This window comes from Lethenteron reissneri, chromosome 22, assembly GCF_015708825.2.
Source record: "Lethenteron reissneri isolate LAM-NWPU_2019-01 chromosome 22, ASM1570882v1, whole genome shotgun sequence".
NCBI classification, from domain to species: Eukaryota; Metazoa; Chordata; class Hyperoartia; order Petromyzontiformes; family Petromyzontidae; genus Lethenteron; species Lethenteron reissneri.
Genome location: NC_083800.1, coordinates 12,571,305 through 12,596,593, shown reverse-complemented (window position 1 = coordinate 12,596,593; position 25,289 = coordinate 12,571,305). Strand labels below are relative to the sequence as shown.

Here is a 25,289-nt window from a genome sequence, read left to right as displayed (position 1 = left end):
GGTTTATACTTTGGCACCAGCGTGGAGTTGGGGTTGTCAGATCTTGAAAGGCCGTGGGAGGTCTCTTGCGTGAGAACTTTATGCTGCGCGCGAAATGTCCTTCCCAAAGTATGATAGGTACGTTTGTGTCTTATTTTAGTTTGATACGAGCACAGCAGTTACTAGCTATAAGCATTCCAATGGTTGCGCCGTTCATGTCAGCCCTCATTGCTCATGCAACTAGAGGGTATCTGTGGTTACACATGCGGATAATGTGAAACTTAAATGTTTATCAATTTATTCAGCTGTATATCATGTTTTGTACACAATGCTTCAGACAGCTGACAACAAAAAGACGCGTGTTCTCTCACCTCACTACATGTAGACCTTAAAGATCATGTTCCTGTGGCCCTCTTTGCGAGAGTATAAGCTGCTGTTTGCTAGCATCAGGGCCAATTTTAGAAAAGTACAAAGCAATACATAAATTACGAGAATATATATTTTCTGAACCACTCTCCGGGGTTCCGACTTCCTCCGATGACGAACGGGATGAAATGTTCTTGGCTTCGGGAGCTACAGTGCAATTCTCTGGTAAAATTCAGCCATCGATGTCATTTGGTGGTGCAATGTAAATGCGGGCACTGGTAAAAAAAAACGATATGGTAAAAGTTAGTTACGCGGTAAATTCTATTTTATTTTACGTATGTGAAGCACGTGCTGGAGTCATCATCACCCACGGAATATCACTTTTTTTAAAACACTGAATACTAAATGACAAAGGACTCCAGACTTCCTTGAAGTACACATCCGAGTCAGCAGTGCAAAATACGTCTCTACGAATGAACAGAGTTAACAAGCGGGGCAGCTCTCTTCCACGGCAGGCAGCCGACACACAATGCTGCCGCTTCGTATTTAAATATATTTACACAGGTCAGCTACATTACACTCTCAACACTGCGTATCCGGAGATACTTTGTTTCGTAGAACAGGCCATGTACGCAAGGCAGAGCTGTTCCCACCACCCCTAAGGCTTTGTTTGAAAGGCCCCTTTGCCTTATATAAAAGATCTTCATACAGAGGGTAGCCCAAGCTGATAACGCATGGCACGTTTACAAAATAGCATTCCGTTTGCTTGAGTTTACACACGTTTACACACTATAGCACCATAATGCTGCAAATAGTTCATTTGCAGAGGGGGGGGGGGTGCTCTTGTCTCACCATGGTATTGCTGCTGCACGTTCATGTTAGGTGTTTTTTTATGCAAAAACCCAAGATGAAACAAAGGGCCCAGGATGAAAGATCAGACGACAGAACATTTGACACAGCGGAGCTCCAGGATCTCGGTGTACGCCGATGTTGACGTCGTCGGCCACATCAGCAACACCTCTCGAAAACACTGGAACGCGACCTGGTGCCTGCCACCTAAGATTTCTACACAAAGACAAAGAGCCTGTAACAGACTGCTGGGGCAAGTGCTGTTAGCGAGCACCTATGGAGGCCGGCACGACGCGCGAGGGAGTCGATGGCCAACACCACCCCCGGCCGCCTTTGTGTCCCCAGTGGCAATGTTTACACACCGCACCAGGTACTCATTTGCGGTCGAGTCGACCTAGGAGAGGCCCACGACCGGTTCAGATAATCGTCACTGGTGTTGGCCGTGAGCGGGAATCTAACCCGTGTCGTCGGGTTCGTAGCGCTAACCGCTGCGCCGCCGCTCACCACACGCTCACCCACACGCTCACCCACACGCTCACCCACACGCTCATCCACACGCTCACCCACACACACAACACCGGCAGTAACGGCTCAAGGCCGGGAGCCATCGCGGGGACGTCCGTGAGTGCGAGGCCCAGACCGGCGGTGTTCCACCTGGCACCGGCGGTGTTCCACCTGGCACCGGCGGTGTGCCACCTGGCACCGGCGGTGTTCCACCTGGCACCGGCGCTGTGCCACCTGGCACCGGCGGTGTGCCACCTGGCACCGGCGGTGTGCCACCTGGGACCGGCGGGGTATCGCCACCCGGGACGAGCGGCGCCAGAGGGCTGGCGCCGTGGGCAACCCACCGAGTGCGTCTGCCTCCAACTAGCATGCGCTTTCTGCCTGGATGGGCCCGAACAGAAGCCATCGCGTCTCCTCCCTCTGTGAGCGTTCTGACACTTCGCCCTGTACCGCGGCAGGTTTTCCGCAAGCGTTCCCTGGAGTTGAGAAAAATCCATTCAAATTAACAACTTTTAAGGGTCCAGGCACCCAAAATCACCACGGTGCCAGGAGCCTAAAGGAAACCCTTCTGGGAAAGGAGCCAGAAAAAAGAAAGATGAGCTCTGGGAGGCCACGTGATGGGAGCTGCAGTGTCTTGTGATGAGGCCCTTGGGGTGGTTGCGTGTGTTTTAGGTTTGTGGGTGTTAGCCATGGGTTTGACTGACTTCGTGCAGCAATGCCAACTCAGTCAAGCCCATGGCACCTGCTGGGTCCGTCCTGTGACCCTCCTGCCAGCCGGCATTCGACACTTCACGTGGCCTAAAAGTGTATCTAGCCTGGCACAAGCGCCGTGGTGACATCACCGCCACTTCGTGACGAATGGCGGTTGTTGTTGTTTGTTGTTGGGTGTCAGGCACCGGATGGGGTTCACGTATTATTCTTGAGGAGCGTATGTAGACTGCTGCCGTTATAAAAACATGATGGTGCTTGTAAACATTGTCAAACTGGTTTCACGTTCACACTTTTCTTACAAACCGGTTTGAGGCAGCCTGTTAACACTCGAACTGAGTGGCCGTACCGGCGTCTGCAGTCAGAAACATCGAGTAGAAAGGTCGCTGACATCACAGGTCGTAAGGTCATTGAGACCACGTGACACAAATCCAGAAGAGCGATATTTTCAGGAATTCAAGAGATTCTGTCCACCTGACCACAAGTGATACATGAAACTTGTATATTAAATATCTGGTTACCCAAAACTAGAAAAAGTAGTGTGCAGCATGGGGTGAAATGTTGGTATGAAAATGAAGCCGAGTAACCTGCCTTGATTCCCCCAATGTTCAGTGCGGAAATGTGGGGAGACCATTTTGAGAAGTGATCACGTGTAAGGACGACAAGAAGCCCATGGGAAGTGATATCAGTAACGGCTGAAGCTTGTGATGGTGATATCGGTGAACGAATGGATATTTAACCCCAAAGTGAAACCCGAAAATGGTTTTATATCTCGCTTTTTCCCCCAGTTATATTCTAAACTTGCTTTCGGTATCACGGCACGACACAAATTAATTCCTATTCGGAAACTATCTTAGCTAGTAGTGGGCCATGCTGAATCAGAGAACACTCCCAAAAGAGGATACCACAGAACCACTTCTTAAGAAACTTAAATCGGTCTCTTTATCCTCACTTGGGGAACACCTTTTATTACTTGTCATATAATTTGCAATATATTAAATTTTTACCACTTAGCTATATAGCTCTTTTTCAGAGGCCACCTAGCTATCACAAATGACAGCTCAACAAAGTGGATTATCACGTGGAAATGTATAGCAACCAAATAGTCTAAACGCATGACGTTGATTCTAAACGTGGAGGGGAAAACCGGAGGACCTGGAGAAAAATCCACGCGACCACGGGTAGAGAGACACGCAACTTCCAAATATATAGGCGTCAGGGTCGGGATCGAACCCACGACCTCCTGCATACCAGGAGAGGGAGTTAACATCTCACGGCCACCGTTAGCGCCCCCAATTCTGACTCGGCCGCCTCCGTTCCCATAGCCAGACGCTGCGCAGTCTGCAAAGAGTGTTTGTCGCATGTCATTCAAACCAATAATATTTAAAAAATGCCAAATCATCAATCTCCTTATGCTACTCTAACGCTCCCAGAGCTTACCATCATGTAGTTAATCTCTGTTGTGTTGTATCCCCTGCTGTCTTTAATCGATGATGTCACCGAGTGAAGTGTGTGTTCGACCTTTTGTTTGGCAGGAATAGGAATAACTGAAAATATTCATCGGAGGAACGCAACTGGAAACGCATCAGGGTATATATACACACATTTAGGGTAATTATTGTAGCCAGAAAAAATGTAAATGATGAGAGAAAAACTAGAAGTAAGGAGTGCTTTTGGAAAACTGATGTCGGTAATGAATATAAACAAAGCACCAGTGGCTGCATATCCCCTGCTATAGCAAGGGTCACAAATACTGACAATGACAAAGAAAACCATCAGCACGTTGGCTACGTACGGTGGCAAAAGAAGTTCAACGTATATACAGTCTCCTTGGTCCTTTCGGTAAAGTCACGTGGGCAGACATTGTTGCTGCTCGCAGCAGACGACTTTACCGAAAGGACCAAAGAGTAAGGATTCCTGCAGTCACGAAAACTTCAAATCAAGATTTACACAGTCTGTTCTCCTATAGCGCCACGTGTTTTCATAACGCGAATTGGATATCACGCGATCGAGTGACCGGAACTACGTTGTGCAAGTAGGAAGAAGCGGTCGAACGGCTGCCTCGGTGTAGCATAATCATCATCACACAAGGCAGTGGGATGCTGCTGGATGCTTCTAGATGCTACCCACGCACCTCAGCCTTTGTTCGGCCTGCGTACGCATCTCACGTCGCGGACTGTGCTTTACCCTCTATTATATATTATTTATTGTTACGCGATTTTACAGGAGAACGGACTGTACGTACACAATAGAAAGGCTCAAACGGGTGCAAAGAGAAGTGTGGAGAGTCGCATGCTTGGAATCGCACGGGCAGAGAGGATCACATGGATCAGAGGACACGTACATACGGGAGACACATCGATGGTTGAGGAGAGTCAAGCCGGCCGACAGTCGTTATTGACGACACGTCAGCATCTGATGGAGGCAACGTTCCCAAGAGGACGACCGCCATGGAGAGAAAAGAAAATGTCACGAGCTGACATGGAGGAGCTCGTGACATCGTTACGTTGTGAGATGATGAGGGACGGGGGGGACTTAGGGAAGCCTTCATCCAGCAGTGAACAGATCGTGACTGGTGATGATGATGATGACGTAGCGTTATTATTTTTTGTGAACAATTAGAAAATATACTTATAAATCTAGATTGAAAGTTCATTTCTTTAGAACTGCTTGTTGTGTTTAGTTTGTTGTCCTTCCCCCCGCACCACCTCCGATTGGCACGGTTGGCTATGTATGGTGTGAAAGAAGTTCAACGTACTTACACATACAAAACGTGCACTATGCTCCAATGAGGACCCACGATGTGACGTAAAAATCTGAAAAGCACCTGGTGCTGGTTACGGACGTGTTACAATAAAAGGATGTAAAGGGTGTGTCGATGTATTTTACCAGGACATTGCAATCATCGTTGTGAGTGCAAGAGTATTCTAAGTCAGGAATGTTCCAATGCTCAAACAATCATTGGGCAGAAACAAAGCAACTTTCCCCATTCCAAGGTGCCTCGACCATTATTAACCCTTTCCAATTCAGATGACGTACACGCACGTCATCAGTATTTCTCATGACGTACACGCACGCCAATCAGAAGGAAGAGACTATGCGGGAGGGCATGTGGCACAGTCTGGCGCCAGCTGCCGTAGAGTGCGGTCGTGTCGCTACAGTTCTCTGCGGTGAGTACAGTACAATATATGTAAAAACAACGGCTTTACGCCTCTTTAAATAAAATTAATGCTGAACCGCTTGCGCGCCCTCGGACTCTGCCAAGGGTGCGTCTAGTCTCCACTCCTGTTTGGGACTTTCATGGTATAGAGAGAATGATGTTGTCCTCTTTGCCTCGTCAGTCTGAGATCTCCAGCGTGCACTTGAACGGTGTGATGCCGAGCTTAAAGCGGCCGGGATGAGGATCAGCACCTCCAAATCTGAGGTCATGGTTCACTCCAGGGAGACGGTGGATTGTTCTCTCCAGGTGAGGGGGAACAGCTGCCCTGCGTGGAGGGTTTAAGTACCTTGGGGTCTCTTTCGCGGGTGATGGTGAGTGGGAGCGGGAGATCGGCCAGCGGATCGGTACGGCGTCCGCAGTGTTGGGGGCGCTGTACCGTTCCGTGGTAGAAGCAGGAGCTGAGTTCTCGAACAAAGCTCATAGTTTACAGGTCGATCTTCGTTCCCACCTTCACCTATGGTCATGATCTTTGGGTAATGGCCGAAAGGATGAGATCGTGGGTACAAGGGGCCGAAATGAGGCTTTGCGGGTTGCCGGGCTCACCACTCTCCATGATCGGGTGAGAAGCTCGGCAATCCGGGAGAGCCTCAGAGTCGAGCTGCTGCTCGTCCGGATTGAGAAGAGCCAGTTGAGGTGGTTCGGGCACCTGGTAAGGATGCTCCCCGGGAGATTCACCCTGGAACTCTACCGGGCAACACTTCCCACTGGTCGAAAACCCCGGGGCCACCCCAGGACATGCTGGCGGGGTCTACGTCGCTCGGCTGGCCTAGGAATGCCTGGGAATTACCCAGGAAGAGCTAGAGTCTGTCGCCAAGGAAAGGGAGGTCTGGAACGCCCTACTCAACATGTTGCTTCTGCGACCCTCACCAGGACAAGCGGATTTAGAAACGAACGAATATTTGCGCGCTCCGAGATTCAGCGGTGAATGAGACCCACTTTGCAACTTGCAAACATCCCAGAACGGGAAAGGGTAAGCATCAGTGTACAACTGTGTACAATTTCTCAAATCTGTTCCACATGTTGCGTTATGTAAATTCCCGGATAATATTTGTCAAGTTCTGTGGCCGCCACCTGGTGGACACAAGCATCCACAAAGCCCTTCCACCGCAGCGAAATGGAAGGTGGCAGCCGTCACGCGGCCCCCACTCTGTTGTTGAGAGATCACAACGAATACAATCATCGACGCGGCGACCGAACGTCGATCATCGATCTCCCGGTCTCCACAGCAGCAGCATTAGCAGCAACAACAACAATCCAGTGCTCCGGACATCATCGGTGGCCCTTGTGTTAACTCTGTAGCCGAATACTGTGCGCCAATATGGGCCAGGAGGAGTCATGCGCGCGGCTCGTTGATGTCCGGCTGAACAAGTGCAATGCGGCGTACCGCTGGAACCCTCGAGTCGACCGCGGCGAAGTTGGTCTCTTGGGTGAGCTGTCGCTCAGGAGCTTACTCCCGGGGCTGCGAACGGTCCGGACAGCCGTGGAAGACGTCGGCGGTGCCGTTCATTGACGACGCGTGGGATGGTCCGCGACGGCGGCGCGTCGTTTCCACACACGCTGATGCGCCGAGGCTCGGCTCGTGGTTTCAGCTCGTTGGGGCGCGACACGTGCCCCCATAGACGCGTCTGAGGCGATGATTTTCGACGGAGATGAACCCCGCCGCGTAGAAGGCAAACCGCGTGATTCACGGTGCTCCGGCACGCACCGATCGCACGAGTTGCTCCCGGGGAAACCGCACGTGGCCCAGGGCGTAACGATGCCTGCCAACGTTGACGTGAACCTTACATAGCGCGACATGTACACGTGTAAGTTGAACTTCTTTCGCACGGTAAGAGGCCAACTGTGTTCATCGGAGGTGCAGGGGGAAGGGCGCAACTGTGTGGAAGTTGTAATCTCGTTTCCAGGGGGGGAGGGGGGTCACAGTGTGACCATGGCACCTGCTATGAACACCCCTACAGGCATCGACTCGGCGCTCTGTCTTTGGCCGCTGTTTGTGATTTACATTTCATTGGCCTTTACGTCTCCTTTTGTGCTTTTGTTGCAATTTGTTGACTTCTACTCCGGAATGACCAAATAATTGTAGTTTTCCGCAACGTGAAATTACCTTGCAAAGCTGATTGCCATGGCAGCCAATGATTGTGGTTGTTCTTACGAGACAAAGATGCCCCGTATACCCTTAACAGACTGTTGGGGTAAGTGCTGTTAACGAGCATCAATGAGAACGCCACGGCAGACGAGGGGATGGGTGGCTCGGCCGCCTTCATCTCCCCAGTGGCGACATTTATACGCCGCACCAGGTACTCATTTAAGGGCTGAGTCGACCTAGGGGAGGCCCAGGACCGGTCAAACAATCGTCACCGGTGTTGGCCATGAGCGGGAATCGAACTGGGATCGCCGGGTTCGTAGCGCAGCGTAGCGCTAACCGTTGCACTTTTGCTCCCACAGAACACACGAGTTGCAAACATATCAACGGTGCAGGATGGAGGCGTTCTGTTGCCGAACAACATGTTTGCGTTGGGCCACACACGGCGGTGCACCGAAGATGATGTTACCGGCTACAAACCGCAACGGCAGCAGAACACTAAAGTGGCCAAAACTGGTGAGCCGTGGAATTTTAACTCGTTAACTCGCTTCGCCCGCACACCTGCCACGCTAACCGTTGTCTGCCTCGGCGTGAAACACCGACGTTTTGTGCAACTGTATTACGACTGTGGCTGCCAATAACATATTTGTAATGAGTATGGAGCCACCTCGTGCATTGGCCCTTAATTACGAGTAAGGTAACGGATCACGTGATATGGTGGCTTGTGATGTCTTTACAGGTGACGGTAGAAGGATTTGACTACGTACGTACGCTGAACTTCTTTCGCACCGTACGTAGCCAACCGCGCTAATCGGAGGTGCGACTCCGGTACCCGTCGCGGTACAACGCCCGACGGTAGCGCCCGTGATGTTGAGGTGCGGGACTATTGGGGCCCCATTGGACCTGGGAGCAACACCGTGACCTCAAAAAAAGATCTCGTGACTGGAAGATGCAAGAGGTGGCAAGGACGTGAAGGTGGGGCTCGTGACACAGCAGAGTTGCGACGTGCCGCAGAGTTGTGCGCGACGGCAGCCCTGCGACGACAGGACCCAGGCCAGCCAGACCTGCGTGACAGCACGGCGCAGGCCACGATAGCCGACGATGTCTCCTAGGGCCTACGAGCGGCAGTAAACGTCTCGCCCTCACCCCCCACCCCGCCGCCCCCTCCCCTCACCCCCCCCCCCCCTCACCCCCCCCCCCCATGCCCCGCCGACGCTCACTGCAGTAGCACGTCGGAGGGCTCGAGCGGGCGCTCCCGCTGCTCCGGCTGCCCGTTGCGCTGGTGGCCGTACTCGAACTTCACTCGTAGTTCGCCGATCCTGCAGCGCGGCAGGATGTCGGGCACCCACTCCATGACGAACGGCGTCGGCTCCACCTGCTCCACGGACGCGGTGCCTGAAAAGAGGGCGGCGCCGTCGCCAGGAGTCAGGGTACCCCCGCGCTTGTGGGGGGAGTGCCGCCATGGTGGCTAGGAGATGTTAACCACCTCGCCTGGTATACGGGAGGTTGTGGGATCGATCCCGATCCTGACACTCGCTCTACATTTGGAGTTTGTGTGTCTCTCCCGGTGGTCGCGTGGATTTTTCTCCGGGTTAGCCGTTTTTTTCTCTCCACATTTAGAAACACACGTTAAGAGTATTTGGCTGCTATACATTTCCACGTGATAAGCCAATTCGTTGAGATATCATTGAGGATAGCCAGGTCGCTTCTGAAAAAGAGCTACATAGCTCCATGAGCCTTACCTGGTAAAATAACAAATAGTTTTCGTTTAGTCTGTACGGGTTTTAACCGCTGTGTGCCGTTTGGCACGATTTCCCAGCGTTTCGCTCCGCGTTTAGAATCAACATCACGTGTTTAGAACGGGGATTGGCAACCAAGATAACACAAAGAGCCATCTTTTTTCGAATTTGGCACAAAACTCAATATATTAGGAGCCGCAATGCGTGTGAATAAGTACACTTTACGTCACGATGCAGTCCGTAAAGAGAGTATTTGGCTGCTGTACATTTCCACGTGATAAACCACGATGTTGAGCCATCATTTGTGTGCAGGTTTCTTCTGAAAAAGAGCAATTATATATCTTCTTGGTTCTTTCGGTAAAGTCACGTAGAAGGGAAGTAATAAAATAATAAAAATAAAACATAATAAAATTATTCTCACGACGTTTCGGCCACAACGCAAGCAGCCGTCCTCAGGTGAAAACCAGGTCCGTCGAGGCGACAGAGTCTCAGTGAGGCTTTACCTGGTAAAATAAAAAATGTGTTTATAGTTTTATTCGGGTAGGGGTCAACATCTCGACAGAGAGAGCCACTGTTGACTTCTTACCAAGCTGCACCGTGGAGGGATGATGAGCTGAGTTGACCTCCGATCGGTATTTTAAACGGACAACCTTACGACTGTGAGCCGAGCACTCCGCCTCGAGCTATCTTTGCACTCGGTCAGTGTCGCTGGGTCAAACGCCGTCACGTGAATTACAAGAGGAGCGCGATGAGCCACAACAGATGTGCCCAAACGACTGTGGGGGTTTAGATGTATTTAAACAAGGTACTCGTTGGAGGCCCATCATGTGGTCCAACCTCCGCTGAAATTAATCGCCATCTCGCGGAGGTGACGAAGGAAGAATGCTCCACTCCGTGCTTGTGCCAGATCAACCCTGATGATTAAAGTAAATAATACACCTAAACCTTTATAGAATTCAAAACATAAATGACCTAGAATTACGTACAAAGCCCAATCCATTAGGCTTGTGGTTTAAATGCTTCTTTTCCACGAGAATGATCGACGCGCAAACTCTAACCGTTGTCAGATGAGAACCGAGTGATCTCTAACTAGCGCAACATGTGAGTTTCAGTCACACATGGGGCCCCAAAGGAAATATGCAGCACACTGCATGTTGGCTTCACCACTGGCACCGACGTTACTATAAACACATCTTCAAGTGTATTGATTGGCACAGACATCCTCCGATTGAAAGTATTAAACGATGTTTTATTATTTCTAGATTTGAAGCTTTCGTGACTGCAAGGATTCATACTCTTTTAAGGTTTTTTCGGTAAAGTCACGTAGGTAAAAATAAATAATAATAAAATAATAGAAATAATAATAGGAGTAAAATTATAAATCATGACGTTTCGGGGGCAACACAAGTCTCCGTCATCAGGTGGGACCGTCACAGCTAGATTTACTGTAGATTTACTGGATCATTTTATTCTATTATTATTTCTATTATTTTATTTTTATTATTTATTTTTACCTACGTGACTTTACCGAAAAAACCTAAGATGTTTTATTATACCAGTTAAGGCCCAATGAGCTGTGTAGCTCTTTTTCATAAGCGACCCGGATATCACAAATGACAGCTCAACGAAGCGGCTTTTCACGTGGAAATTGATAGCAGCCAAATACTCCAAACGTGTGATGTTGATTCTAAATGTGGAGGGAAAAACCGGAGGACCCGGAGAAAAATCCACGCGACCACGGGGAGAGAGAGACACGCAAACTCCAAATATACAGCAGGCGTCAGGGTTGGGATCAAAGTACTTGTCATATATAATTTGCAATATATAAAATTTTAATCAGGAAACGGCCCCACATAGCTATATAGCTCTTTTTCAGAGACCACCTAGCTATCACAAATGACAGCTCAACAAAGTGGATTATCACGTGGAACTGTATAGTAGCCAAATAGTCTAAACGCATGACGTTGATTATAAATGTGGAGGGGAAAACCGGAGGACCTGGAGAAAAATCCACGCGACCACGGGTAATGAGACACGCAAATTTCAACTATATAGGCGTCAGGGTTGGGATCGAACCCACGACCTCCTGCATACCAAGCGAGGGAGTTAACATCTCACCACCGAGGCGGTTAAAAGAATGCAGGCTGCATTTCCTTTCTACCTACAGCTAAAACCTCCAAAGTTTTCATGAAGTAACAACACTCTTCGTTTGCTGTGCGTGTCCTACCCCTACAGCAGATGCACTTACGGCTGCGTATACCCTGTGTAAACAACATCGCTGCTCTCGCGTCCTTCATCCTTCGCCAAGTGCGATCAAGTTCAGCCATTCCAGGTGGTCATCTGTCCTGAAGGCGAACCGACTCATTCTGCAGGTATGGGATCCCGGGCGTGCATTCCACTCGCGAGCTCGTGCGCCGGTGGCGATGGCGTTTCGCAGAGACGGAAACTATCGATGCTTCCGGCCATGTGCAACAACCGCGAATCAAGATCGCAAGCATTTGCAAGCATCGTCAGAGCAGCCAATCATGGGCCGGCTCTAGCAGACTTAATTGATAGAAATAGAATGACAAAGTTATTGAATTAATGAGAAACAAATTAGGAGGCTTTACCTTTGGGAGTATGCCGAATAAAGCTGCGTGTAAAGTCACCGGTAACCTGCATAAGATCCTCAACTGACATCTGAGAAAGCAGTCTTAACCCTTTCCCATTCCGAGATGTCTGGTTGGGTCCCGTTAACCGCTGAATCTGGGAACGTGCACGCGGTTCAGAGTGAATTTTATTTAGAGGCATTTTTTAAAAGAGATTGTACTCCCTGCAGAGAACCGTAGTGACACAACCACACTATGATAGCTGGCACCAAACAATCAGATTAAAATCAAAATAGTTATTTATACTGGAATCCAATGAGCTATGAAGCTCTTTTTCACAGGTGGCCAGTAGTTTTCACAGATGTCCAGTAGATGTCCAAACTGTGCCACACGGCCTCCTGCCGTGGCCTTGCGGGAGCCCCGGTACCGACAAAGTTATTTTATTTTACATTTTCTTCCAGTTTCGTTTTGGTGACGTACACGTACGTACACGTACGTCACCAAAATGAAACCGTCATCGGAACGAGAGAGGGTACAAGTGTGGGTTGCCCCATCTGGATTCAAAACGCAAGATCGCAGGTGCCTCCGGCCGTCCATCCAAACTAAATTCAGCCGAACCGTGGAGCATCCCCGCGCACGCACCGACTTTGAGGAAGGTGTTGAGCTGCAGGGGCCGGATGGTCGCCCGCTGCTGCTTCTCGGCCCGGCCGGACGCGTCCCCAGCCTCGTCCGTCCGCGGCTGCGGGCTGCGGAACACGTCGTATGTGCCGTCCCGGTTCTCCACGAAGCTGCGCGTCGCCTCCAGCGGCACCTGCGGGCGGGACACGGGCACGGTGCGGTGAATGGCCAGTGGCGCAGGAGGAGCGGCAGTTGCATCGCAGAAACGGAAACCGTCACCGTTACAGGCCTTCGTACGTATGAACTTTTTTTGCACCGTACGTAGTGAACTGTCCTAATCGGAGGTGCGGGGAGAAGGACAACAAACCAAGCACAAAAATCAGTTCTTACAGAAATGAGTTTTCAATCTCGATGATCTAAAAGTGCATAGCTCCAGTGGCTTCCGAATATCGGAAGGAGGAGCGTTCCAGATGGCCGCATAAACGCATGTGAAAGCGCGCGATGCAGTGACCGTTTCTGTTCGACGGCGAGCAGCCAAAAGCCGCTGCTGCTGCTGCGAGGATTACCACCGGAGTTCGCGTGATGATGCTTTATGCTCCTTGATGAGAACCGCGAGGCGTTGTGGCTCATTAGTGACAAGCGCGTCATGTGTAATAAGCGCGACCTTCATAATAAAGTCATTTAACAACAATGTCACAAACGACATCAAGTCGCTGACAAATACACGGACGTGCTGATCGTCCGCAACAGTAAACACGACACAATTTCAAAGTCACGACAGCCAATTGCTACCCGTGCACATGTCATCAACCGCATTCAACAACAAACAACAACAAAACAAACAACAAAACAACAACAACGTGCATTCATCGCCGTTATAAATGTTGTGACCAAGGTCACCCTCGCCAATGACATCCTGGGGCTCTTGAGGTCTCTCCCCGACTGGACATCAGTGAAAAAGAGCTCCTGAGCTCATCGGATTTCCTCCTGCAGTCTCAATAAATATTCTGATTATGATGAAAGAAAATCGACTTGAAACTTCATACAACTTGCCTAGCTTATGGAGTATTAATATGGTCTATATTTGATACTCAAAATACTCAGCTTCAGTGCACTTATTAAATAATTGTTGGTAATTTTTTCTCTCAAAACTAGCAATCTCTTAAACTAAGAACTATTAAATACTAAGCTATTTTTTAATTTTACCAGGTAAGGCCCACTGAGCTATATAGCCCCTTTTCAGAAGCAACCTGGCCACAAATGATAGCTCAACTAAGTGGCTTATCACGTGGACATTTATAGCAATAGCAAAATACTCTAAAGGCGTGTTTCCAAATGTGGAGGGGAAAACCGGAGGCCCCGGAGAAAAATCCAAGCGACCACGGGCAGAGAGACACGCAAACTCCAAAATACAGGCGTCAGGGTTGGGATCGAATCCACGATCTCCTGTACACCAGGCGAGGTAGTAAACGTCTCGCCGCCGTGGCACCCCAAAAATAAATAATGTTGAGCCCCTAATATTGTATTAACACAATCACACACATGAACATGTTCACTCAAGTCAGAATGGGACATGGGTAGGTTTTGCATCCTGCATCCCTGCATATGAACGTGGCTGTGGGAAGGCACCTACTGATGGCACTACACAAACATCACCATGTCAATGTAAAAAGAGTAATTACGCCAAACACGCACGTATGACCTGCCACTTTTACACACAAAGACAAAGATTCCCCGTATAGTCTGAAAAGACTTTTGGGGCAAGTGTTGTTTGCGAGCACCTATGAAGGCCGGCACGCCAAATGAGGGGGTGCGTGGCCAGTACCATGCCCGACCACCTTTGACTCCCCAGTGGCGCACGTGCGCCTTTTGGCGTCATCTGGTCCAACCCATGTGAGACTAGGCTCTAAGGAAAGCTGTCTCGGGTGTGGACCAATCAACTTCAAGGACAGTGCACATTATCAGAGTTATGTTTTTTGTTTGCATTATGACTGCAGGTATTGTGGTCTATGCAAACATGACTCCTTGTAAAAAGGTGTCAGTTTTGTTGCCAGATAGAAGGGTAAAAAACCAATTATCATATTTTTACTGGCAAATGAGGTTCCCATAGTGTGAATGTGGGATACGTTCCGGAGATGCTCGTGAATAGCCGATATCGCGGATAATGATATTGGCCTGAATACTTAAGTAAGCTATTAAATGTGAACATTATCTCATCACTGTATCTCTCTCATCGCTTTATCTCATCGCTTTATATCATCACTTTATCTCTCAGCACTTTATGCCATCACATTATCTTATTCTTTCTGCCTCTCGATGCAGTCGTGTAGAATTCCAGGTGTGATTCGCAGATAGCAAAACATCGCAAGTTCGCGAATAACGAGCGAATACAATATGAGAGAAGAGACAATCTATTTAAGCGATTTTTTTATTTTACCAGGTAAGGCCTACTGAGCTATGTAGCTCTTTTTCAGAAGCGACCTGGCCACAAATGATAGCTCAACAAAGTGGCTTTTCATTTGGAAATTCATCGCGGCCAAATACTCTAAATGCACGTTGATTCTAAATGTGGAGGGAACTGGAGAAAAATCCTCACAACCACAGGGAGAGAAACACCGCAAACTCAAAATACACAGCGGGCGTCAGGCTCGGGATCGAACCCATGACCTCCTGCATACAAAGCGAGGTAGTTAACATCTCCTAGCCACCGTGATGATGAGAGACACCGCAAACTCCAAATATACAACAGGTGTCAGTGGTCGGGCTCGAACCCACGACCTCCTGTAGACCAGGCGAGGTAGTTAACATCTCCTAGCCACCGTTGCATCCAAATCAGCAGGAGAGACGCAACAAGAGGATCGCGTGGAAAGAGACACGAGAAGAGAGGAGACACGGGAAGAGAGGAGACACGGGAAGAGAGGAGACACGGGAAGAGAGGAGACACGGGAAGAGAGGAGACACGGGAAGAGAGGAGACACGGGAAGAGAGGAGACACGGGAAGAGAGACACGGGAAGAGAGGAGACACGGGAAGAGAGGAGACACGGGAAGAGAGGAGACACGGGAAGAGAGGAGACACGGGAAGAGAGGAGGCACGGGCAGAGAGACACGGGAAGACACAGGAAGAGAGGCGGCACAGGAAGAGAGACACAAGGGATCAGGTAGAGGAGCTCCCCCCACCGCCTCCGTCCCGCTCACTCACCTCCGGCGTGCTGAAGATCTGCTTCACCTGCTGCAGACTGGTGATGTGCCATGTGTACTTGGAGAAGGTTCCCAGCGGGAGGGCGTCCTTCCGGACGAATCCTGAGCGAGACCCGCGCGACCTCGGGGAGGTTAGGGCGCGGTGAAGGATGAAGGCTCCCGTGGGGATATCTCGAACGTAATTCACAACAACGGCCTCTATGTTTAACTTGCGGTCAAAGTATATATTTAAAAAGTTGTGGTCAAAGCACAATGGGGTTCGTTTTTACTCTCGGAATGCACGGTTGAAACACTGCGAATATGCAGTCAGTGACTCATTTGAAAGTAATTATAAAAAATATTTCACTACAACACTTGCAACACCGTGGCCAATGCTTGGGGGAATTTTTTACACAGGCTGTTAAATGTTATTTAGATTTTGTTGTTAAATAACTATTTCACAGCGTACAACACATGCTTAACAAAATCTAGGGTGTGTTGTACGCTGTTAAATAGTTATTTATATGTTAAATAGTTATTTAATAGCGTACAACACACCCTAGATTTTGTTAAGCGTGTGTTGTACGCTGTGAAATAGTTATTTAACAGCGTACAACACACCCTTAACACAATCTAGACACTGACTCCACACATTGAAATCATCTCAGTGGCAAATACCAGGCTAGCCTGCTGCCTTACGCAATGAAGGCCGTTTTAGTGAGGCGATGGCTGGATTAAGCATCAAGGTTTGACCGACTCTGAGCGGCCTGCTGACTAAGGGCCCAAACGTCAACGTCAAGTGAGATGTTGGGTTCAAAGCTCTGGGTTGCTACTGGAGAGATTGTGTGGCAAGCTGAAGTGGCCTCAACTCTACCACTGATAGCTGCATAAACAAAACCAACACAACCATTTGATTTTAAACTTGCCCAACCCATAGGGCTAAAGCTGAATGAATATATGTATGAACTTCTTTTTCACCGTACATAGCCAACCGTGCTAATGGGAGATGTGAGGGAAAGACAACAAACTAAACATAAAAGGCTGTTATAAAGAAATTAATTTTCAATCTAGATTATTTAAAAGTGCATAGCTCCAGTGGCTTCCTGATATCGGAAGGAAGAGCGTTCCAGACGGCCACAGGAGCGCATCTGAAAGAGGCGCGCGATGCGGTAACTAACCGTCTTTGTTCGATGGCCAGCCAAACACTGCCGCTGCCGCTACTGCGAGGATGACCGGGGTTCGCGTGATGATTTACGCTCCTTCACGAGATCAGAAAGGTGTCGTGTGGTTCATGAGTGCGACCTTGTAAATAACGTAACGTCTGTTCCACTCAGTTTTATAGGCCGACTCAAAACACATTCCTGCGGAGGGAGCTGGTAGGAACGTTGGGTTGCTCAGTCAATGGCCAGGGTCAACGGCGGCGTGGTGTATTCCGCAAATATGCCCGACTGTGAGGGCGGGCACAAGCCGGCGTGAGTAGGTTAAACGTTGAGTTTTATAAGGGCACTACGGGGTGACCAGCCCCTCCCCACCCAGCCCCACCCCTCCCACCCCCCACCCAGCCCCACCCTCCCCACCCAGCCCCTCCACACTCTCCCCTCCCCACCCAGCCCCACCCTCCCCACTCAGACCCTCCCCACCCTCCCCTCTCCACCCAGCCCCACCCCTCCCATTTTTGGATTCACGACAAACGGACGGACACAATAATCCCCTGTGGGCTGGTGGAACCAGGAGGTTCCTGACACTCACCGTTCGCTATGCACAAGCGATAACGGATTACCGCTTGGGTTATCTCTCTGCACCAGCTCTGGGTTAACCGCGAGGTTGTACCACGCGGCGAGGTCTTGACCAACACATGGACACACGTTTGAATCGTACTCGCACGTACATTTTACGACGGCTCAACCGCTCTGTAATCTGCCAAAAACTCCTTCTAACGAGATCAAAGGCTCCGAGGCGATGACATACAGTACCTGGCGGGAGCGGCGACGACACTGAAAGGAAAGTGTAACTGGGCCCGTGACATCGCTGCTTGTGGAGGTGACACGTGCAGATTTATGGCCTTTTGGTCCAAAGCCAGAGACCTTACCGACTGTGGAGTTTGGAAGCCGCTTTTTCTTGTTCCCCATTGAAATGCGCTGCTGCAAGGCATCAAAGAACGCCTGCGGAGCGTGGAACACCAGCGGCTCCGGCTTGCCTGTTCACACACCCACGCGTCCACGCGCACCGTGAGACTGTTGTTCGAGTGGGTGATACCTGGCAAGCCAGCAGGGCACATGTGGTGGTGGTGGTGGGGTCGGAAAACCACAGGAGAGGTTCCATGTGATGCACGTACGTTGAACTTCTTACGTAGCCAACCGTGCTAATCGGAGGTGTGGGGGAAGGACAACAAACTAAACACGAATATCAGTTCTAAAGAAAGGGGTTTTCAATCTAGATTTAAAAGTGCATAGGTCCAGTTGCTTCCTAATATCGGACGGAAGAGCATTCCAAATGGACGCAGAAGCGCACCTGAAAGCGCGTGATGAGGCGACTGTCTTTGGTTCGATGGTGAGCCAAAAGCTGCTGCTGCGAGGATGACCGGAGTTCCCGTGATGATGGTTAATGCTCATTGACGAGATCGGCAAGGTGTCGTGTGGTTCATTTGTGGCAAGCGAGTTGTGTGTAATGGTGACACACCAAGGCTGGCACATACAGAAATCAAATGCCAATCTCCACTGGTGTAGAAAAAGAGTAATGAGCTCATAGCACAATGTGCCAATTACCACAACACTACTCTCCATGCATACACAACCAAACTAAACAATTTTGTTTAATTTTACCAAATGAGGCCCACTAAGCAACTAGCTATTTTTCAGAAGCAACCGGGCCACAAATAATTGCTCAACAAAGTGGCTTATCAATTGGAAATGTATAACAGCCAAATACTCTCAATGCATGTTTCTAAATGTGGAGGGAAAAACCGGAGGATCCGGAGAAAAATCCACGCGACCACAGGGAGAACATGCAAACTCAAAATATACAGCAGGCGTCAAAGGTCGGGATCGAACCCACAACCTCCCGTAGACCTGGCGAGGTAGTTAACATCTCGCCACTGTGGCCCTAGAATGCTATAACAAAAGCAAAGTGGAACTTGTAACCAACAGAGACAAACTACAGTTTACATTTCTGAAGAACTTAACGAAGAAGGCTGTAAAGTGGGGCTCGTGGCAAACATGAGAAAAACAAAATCCACGTACAACAAGTTCGCGAATTGAATATATCTGTCAGAGGGACACAACCGGGGAGCACAGCCGCACAAACTCTCACAAACTCTGAATGTGCTAAGAAGTGGAATTGGGCAGGACGCGTGGCAAGTAGGAACGATGGCCGGGGGGGGGGGCGGGGTCGAGACGAACGACGGAGTGGCAGTCAAAGGAGGGAACGTGCCCGACGGCACGTCCATCCGTGGCATTCACTTGGACCGCCCGCCTTCACGTGCACATTCCACGTCGCGTTGAGCAGCAGCGTTGTGTGGGTGAGGTTGCTGGTGCGTACCGTCAAACTGGTAGTGCATGGTCTGGTTGATTCTCTCCGTCACGCTGGACAACCACTCGCGGAACGTCAAGATCACCTGACTCTCGTCCACCGGTTGAGCGATCGCTGCACATCCACACACATACATGCGAGTGCGTCGTACGCCTTCATACAAACAATAAACATACCTAGGGACATATATACGCTGCATAGCTTACTGGTGAGACTGGTACAGATCCATTGAAACTGGTGCTGGATTGAACCCAAAAGCAGCAGATACGATTTCGGATCTCTGGCTGAATGTTGTTTGCAATGTGATAACACATCAACGAATATTATACGTAGAAATGATATGTAGCACGCAGTCGTATATATTTATGCCTATGCACATTCATATATGCACTACACAGCCCATACAAATACAGACCTACAGCACGTTCCTGCACATACGGTATAATACAATACATAAAGTACATAGAGCACATTAAACACCAATTTACGGATAATCACATACCGAAGCCTCGACAAATACACAATTAGAAATAAACGCGTATTACGTGCACATACTGCATGGCTGCAAAACAACAAGCACGTGTCAAGTTGAGGTGATGCAGACTCGAACAAGTGCAGGACATAGGGCGGAACTCATCTCTCGCTTACAGCGGTGGAAACTCAACATTCCCACGGCACGGGTGTGAAACTTCGCGTACATAACAGGAACAAAAACTTACAGACCTATGTACAAACACATACACACATACAGTAGATATGACAGTAACGTAACGCCCCAGTTAGTACCTTGAGCATATCTTATTTCCAGTTTTAAAATCCCAATTACAATGGATGCCAGGTTCATATATATATGTGATGCTATACAGTGTCAATATGTTTGTCCACCTTAGCCTACAGTTATTTGCGATAATGCCACGCGACATTCTCGTCGAGTTTGAAATGGAAAACTCTAGAAACGTCTTGGCTTAAAGTGTCTTAGCGTTGAAGTACCCCTTCAAACCCAGGAGAACAGCAGAAACATTGCAGCAGCAGTCATCTCTTTACCAAAGCTCTTATACCTTTGATCAATTTAAGAAAAAACGTGTTCCGTCTGACAGACCTGTCAACCCCTTATCAGTGCCTAATCTTATAACAGACCAATTCAGACCTTATTGGTCACGCCGTTGCCCTTATACATCGCAACGTTCATCCTACAGAGAAACACAAACATATAAACAGAAACATTGTTAGCCCGTATTGAAACGGCTGTATGCCGTATGGACCTGAAAACTCAATTTCCCTGCACAAGAATACGGGTAACAGCTCTGCTCTTATCTATTAAAGCTGTGATGGTGCCGTTTGATTTCTGCTGGCCATTTGACGTTTCGGTTCTTTGGGCCTGTACTCAGAAACTGTGTTCATAAAAAAAAAACTTTAAGATTAAAAAAATATATATTTTTTTAGTTTTACCAGGCAAGGCCTACTGAGCTATGTAACTCTTTTTGAGAAGTGACCTGGCCAATACGAATGACAGCTCAGCGAAGTGGCTTATCATCACGTAAACATTTATAGCGGACAAATACTCTAAAGTCTAAACGCGTGATGTTGATTCTCAGTGTGGAGGGAAACACCGGAGGACCCGGGGAAAAACTCCACGCGACGACGGAGAGAGAGAGACACGCAAACTCCAAATATACAGCAGCAGGCGTCAGTTGTCGGGATCGAACCCACGACCTCCTGTATCCCGGGCGAGATAGTCAACATCTCGCCACCGTGGTGCCCAGAGGTGGGAACCCCCCGAGCTCTGCCCGCCCCACACCCTGCCACCAAGGCTGACGGCGACGTCAAGTCCTCCTGCGTGCGTTACACCTTGCCGGTTGCCACTGGGCGATCCGGGTCGCTTCTTGCCCCCCGGCGTCCTCTCCAGTGACCCTCTGTCCGGGTCCTGGCCCAGCTGCTGCCATGCTGACACAGAGGGAGGAAGGCAGACAGAGAGAGAGAGGAAAGCGGCGGTGCGTTCGCACCCGGCATGGCGCCACCTCACGCGCCCCGCCAAGCACGAGGGGTCCACGCGCTATGACGACGTCAGTACCTACCTGCGGGCACTCGACGGAATTTTTCCCAAACGACTGTTGGATGGTAGTCAAAGGGCTTTTGTCGAAGTTTTAAGTTTCATGTATTGGGTATAGTCCTGTGAGCCATGCGGCTCTTGAGTCGGGTGCAACCGCAACAAACTAAATATGAACACAGAACATCTTACAGCGACGATGTGAGCATAGTTGACCACGTTGGCCAGCGTGGGTGGTGGTTTAGGTTTCACTGACCACTGGTAGCAATGCGAGAATCAGCTGTATTGAAGATTTGTTTGACAAACTACCAACATATAACAAACATACTAACAATTAGATGTTTTAAAATACGAATTAACATAAAAAAACACTATACCTGGATTGTTTTTAACGATGAAAAAAGTATTTATTGTGATTAATAAGCAAGAAAAACTCACACGTTTGCCAGTGTACATTCATGAGTGTTTACTCGCGTCTTCCGCTGCCTGCTAAGTGAGATCCTTTCGAATCCTCACGTACGAGAATTATAAGCCGGGCCAACAACAGCCTCACCCACGGTGAAAGCAAAGAGCGGCATCACTGCGGAGTTCGTTGCTGTGACTGCAGTGGCTACATGTGTCTTGTGGTTGTTGTTGGTTGTTTGACTTGCATCCCACTGGGACTTTTGCACACAGCGTTGGTGTACGGTGATTTTTTTCTTCAATATTTTGCTGTCTTTTCTTGGATTTTCTGTTTGCACTTAGTCAAATATTCACTTTAAGATGTTTTTTGTTCATGTTTTTTGTTAGTTGCAGTTGCACCCGATTCAAGAGCCGGATGGCTCACAGGGCTATACCTAATAAATGAACTTGAACTTGAACTCACCGGCCTCTTCCTTCCGCCTCTTCTTGGCGCCTCGAACGGGGCACAGTTCGCTCGTGGGCGTCAGCACTTTCACGTTACTGTCGCCCAGCTGCGTCTCAAACATCGCTGTGTAACAAGCACAAAAGCAACAACAACCACCAGTCGCCACGGATACGTAATAATTTCACTGGTCAACACACTTTTTCTGGCATAAGGTATTCCAACGGTTTTAAGGTAATTTTGGGGTGCTGATTCCAAATCTGGCATCAGTTTTTGTCTATCACATCAGGTTTTTGAGATATCAAATATTGCATTTTCAATAAAAACTGCAGAAGAAAAATATTAAATAAATGTGGATATCTACATAAAATTATATTATAAACACACTATCCTAAAAATACAGCACCATATTTTAACACTAAAGCAGTTACTGACTCGCAACAACTTGTAATCATAAGTGACAGAGTTAATTTCGGGTAAAATCAATGAAAATGGGGTATGCCGATAGCATTAAAATGAGATGTGATAGAGCAAATCTGAGATCAGATTTGGAATCAGCACCCTGATATTAGTCTAAAACAGCTGCAAAAGTCCAGGCCAGAAAAAAAAGTTTTTTTTTTGTTGACCAGCTTCATCAGGCGATTTGCTAGAATTGTGAAGAAGTCTTCCTGGTTCGGTCTTAAATAGAGCAATGGTGATGTCATCACCGTGAGCCTATCAGGTGCGAAGACCAGAGGGGGGTTAATGTGGTAATATAAATTACAGTGGATTGTGTTAATTTGAGAATATGCAGTGCCTATTATCGGTTGGGTTAGTAACAACATGCAGTGGATTACTTATCTGTTTAGTTTGCTGTGTTTTATACCGGAGACAAGACTTTTGGCTCACAATCGAACAATGGTGGGCACTGCATCGCGTACTTTCAGATGCGCTTCTGTGGCCGTCTGGAACGCTCTTCCTTCCAATAGTATGAAGCCACTGGCAGCTATGCACTTTAAAATCATCTAGATTGAAAACGTATTTCTTTAGAGCTGCTTTTGTGTTCAGCTTGTTGTCCTTCCGCCGCAATTAACGCGGTTGGCTACGTACAGTGCGAAAGAAGTGCAACATACATACAGACGGTGGGGGGATGCGGGGGGAGGCCGCGGGCCCTTACGGTTGGCGCCGAGGTTGATGTACGCGTCAAGCTCCTGCGAGAGCTTGGGGTCGCTGGCGAAGGCGCACACGCACGCGTAGAAGTGCACGCACAGCGCGCCGGGGTCGGTGCCTGCCAGACTGCGGCAGTGCCGCTTGCCCGGACGGCACGCGCAGTGGAACCAGGGCTCGGGCGGGCCCTTGGGGCGCGCGCGGGGGCTGAAGGTGCAGTGCAGCAGCCCCAGCGGGTGTCGAGGGCCCGGCTTGCACTTCACCACCATGGAGGAACGTGTGACGCGCTGCACCAGCGGCCCCGCCGTCTCCGTGGCCAGGAGCCAGATGGCCTGCTTCACCTCGCTCGGCACCTGCGCACACGCGCGCGCACGCGCAACCGAGTAAGCCGCCGCACGCACCTTTAATATCGCTGCCTTTCTTCATGGTGAAAAGAGGAATAGCCTTACCCATTCCAGCTATAATCTAGGAGATGTTAATCCCTTGCCCGTTCCGAGACGTCTGCAAGTTGCAGGGTGGGTGGTGTCCCGTTCACCGCCGAATCTCGGAGCGCGGAAGCGGGTCGGCGTTCATTTTACTTCGAGAGGCGTAGTCGCGCCGTTGTTTTTAAAGACACTGTACTCACCGCAGAGAACTGTAGCAACACGACCGCACTCTACGATAGCTGACACCAAACTGTGCCACACGCCCTCCCGCACGGCCTTTTAAGTCCGATTTCGTTTGTAATCGGAAGTTGGAATCAGAATAAAAACAGATGATGTACGTGAACGTCATCACAATGGGGAAAGGGTTAAGATGTTCAAATACCAAATAAGACACCTATTGCAAGGCATCAAGTCTGCATTAACCCCACATGCTTATGGTAAAACATGCAAACAAACATTCCTTGCTAACATATGCCTTGTCCTTGAAACTGCGTGGCCTACATTAGAGACAGCCTCCTTTATGGCTGTATCTCACATTGAATGCTCAGACGTCTGCAGGGAAAACATTCACCGAAAATAAGACCACCGGCTATCAGCCAACGAAGCACTCCCACTGACAAAGGAACTCAAACCTCCTCCCCCCATGCACACGCGTCTGAAATCCCGCAGCCACTACTGGAACACAGTCCAAACCCTACACACCAATGACAGCCCTACCTCTCAGTGGCGAAACTCCTGGTTGACTGCAAACGTCGCCAATCGCAAGGGACCTGGTAACTGACCCCAAGCGATGAAGTCCCAGGGTTCGACCTTCCATGGAAAACTTGGGACAACACCTCGACCGCTTGAGGACAGGGCCGGGGAAGAAGACGCTGCCCACTTGCTCCACACAAGTGGAGCGTGAGGAGCGGCCCAAACTGCGACTGTGGCCACCACCCAAGTCGGAGGATGGCCCCAAGCACCGAACTCCTGGCCCTGAGAGATCCATTCCCGGTGGCATCACGACCACTCACTCTGCCTCACCTCGACATCAAAGCTATAAACTGTTGCCCCAGCAATACGAAAAAGAAGACCGGTGTTAGACCAGAGAATTCCAAAAGGCGAACATCACAAAGGAAATACAAATATCAAAGCATTAAGGGCTCGGGGTTGAGTAGTCTTGCAGATAATTTTCTTAACTTTTTTGTTTCTTGCACAGATAAAGATTATTTATGTTAGTCGTGTTTATTTTTATACGTATACTGTATATTTCTCTATTACTGTGCGATGTTGTTATCTTTCACTGTTTTATTTTTCTTACCATTTTCATTGTTCTCTTGCCCCAAAACTTTCCCGTTATCTTCTCATGTTTTGTTCCTTTATCTCTTTCCAGTTTTTCTCGAGACATTTTTTCTAATATCTGAAGTTTGTAGTTTGTAAATGTTGTGGTCACCGTCCAACTTTTTCTCTCAACCCCCATGTTTGCGA

The 25,289-nt window shown here is 49.1% G+C and overlaps 1 protein-coding gene and 1 long non-coding RNA gene across 3 annotated transcripts in view; one reads left to right on the top strand and one right to left on the bottom strand.

Moving 5' to 3' along the window:
* Window positions 1-351: 351 nt before the first annotated feature.
* The window catches only part of C22H2orf42 (chromosome 22 C2orf42 homolog), a 50,246-nt gene continuing 25,308 nt past the window's right edge, over window positions 352-25,289 (bottom strand). Inside the window, exons 3-11 of the mRNA XM_061556596.1 lie at window positions 23,408-23,750; window positions 22,273-22,377; window positions 21,209-21,304; window positions 19,370-19,474; window positions 17,922-18,029; window positions 15,855-15,955; window positions 12,679-12,847; window positions 8,930-9,104; window positions 352-2,174 (exon numbers count right to left, since the gene is read on the bottom strand). Of these exons, the coding sequence (XP_061412580.1) occupies window positions 1,754-2,174; window positions 8,930-9,104; window positions 12,679-12,847; window positions 15,855-15,955; window positions 17,922-18,029; window positions 19,370-19,474; window positions 21,209-21,304; window positions 22,273-22,377; window positions 23,408-23,750 (1,623 nt within the window). The 3' untranslated portion in view covers window positions 352-1,753. The remainder of the gene's footprint in view (window positions 2,175-8,929; window positions 9,105-12,678; window positions 12,848-15,854; window positions 15,956-17,921; window positions 18,030-19,369; window positions 19,475-21,208; window positions 21,305-22,272; window positions 22,378-23,407; window positions 23,751-25,289) is intronic.
* LOC133345646 (uncharacterized) lies at window positions 8,579-21,012 on the top strand. Of its 2 annotated transcripts, none has more exons than XR_009755463.1 (3): window positions 8,579-8,684; window positions 11,684-11,820; window positions 20,956-21,012. It is a non-coding gene; the product is annotated as an uncharacterized LOC133345646 (long non-coding RNA). The 2 variants fall into 2 exon arrangements; XR_009755462.1 differs by lacking the exon at window positions 20,956-21,012 and adding an exon at window positions 12,609-12,711.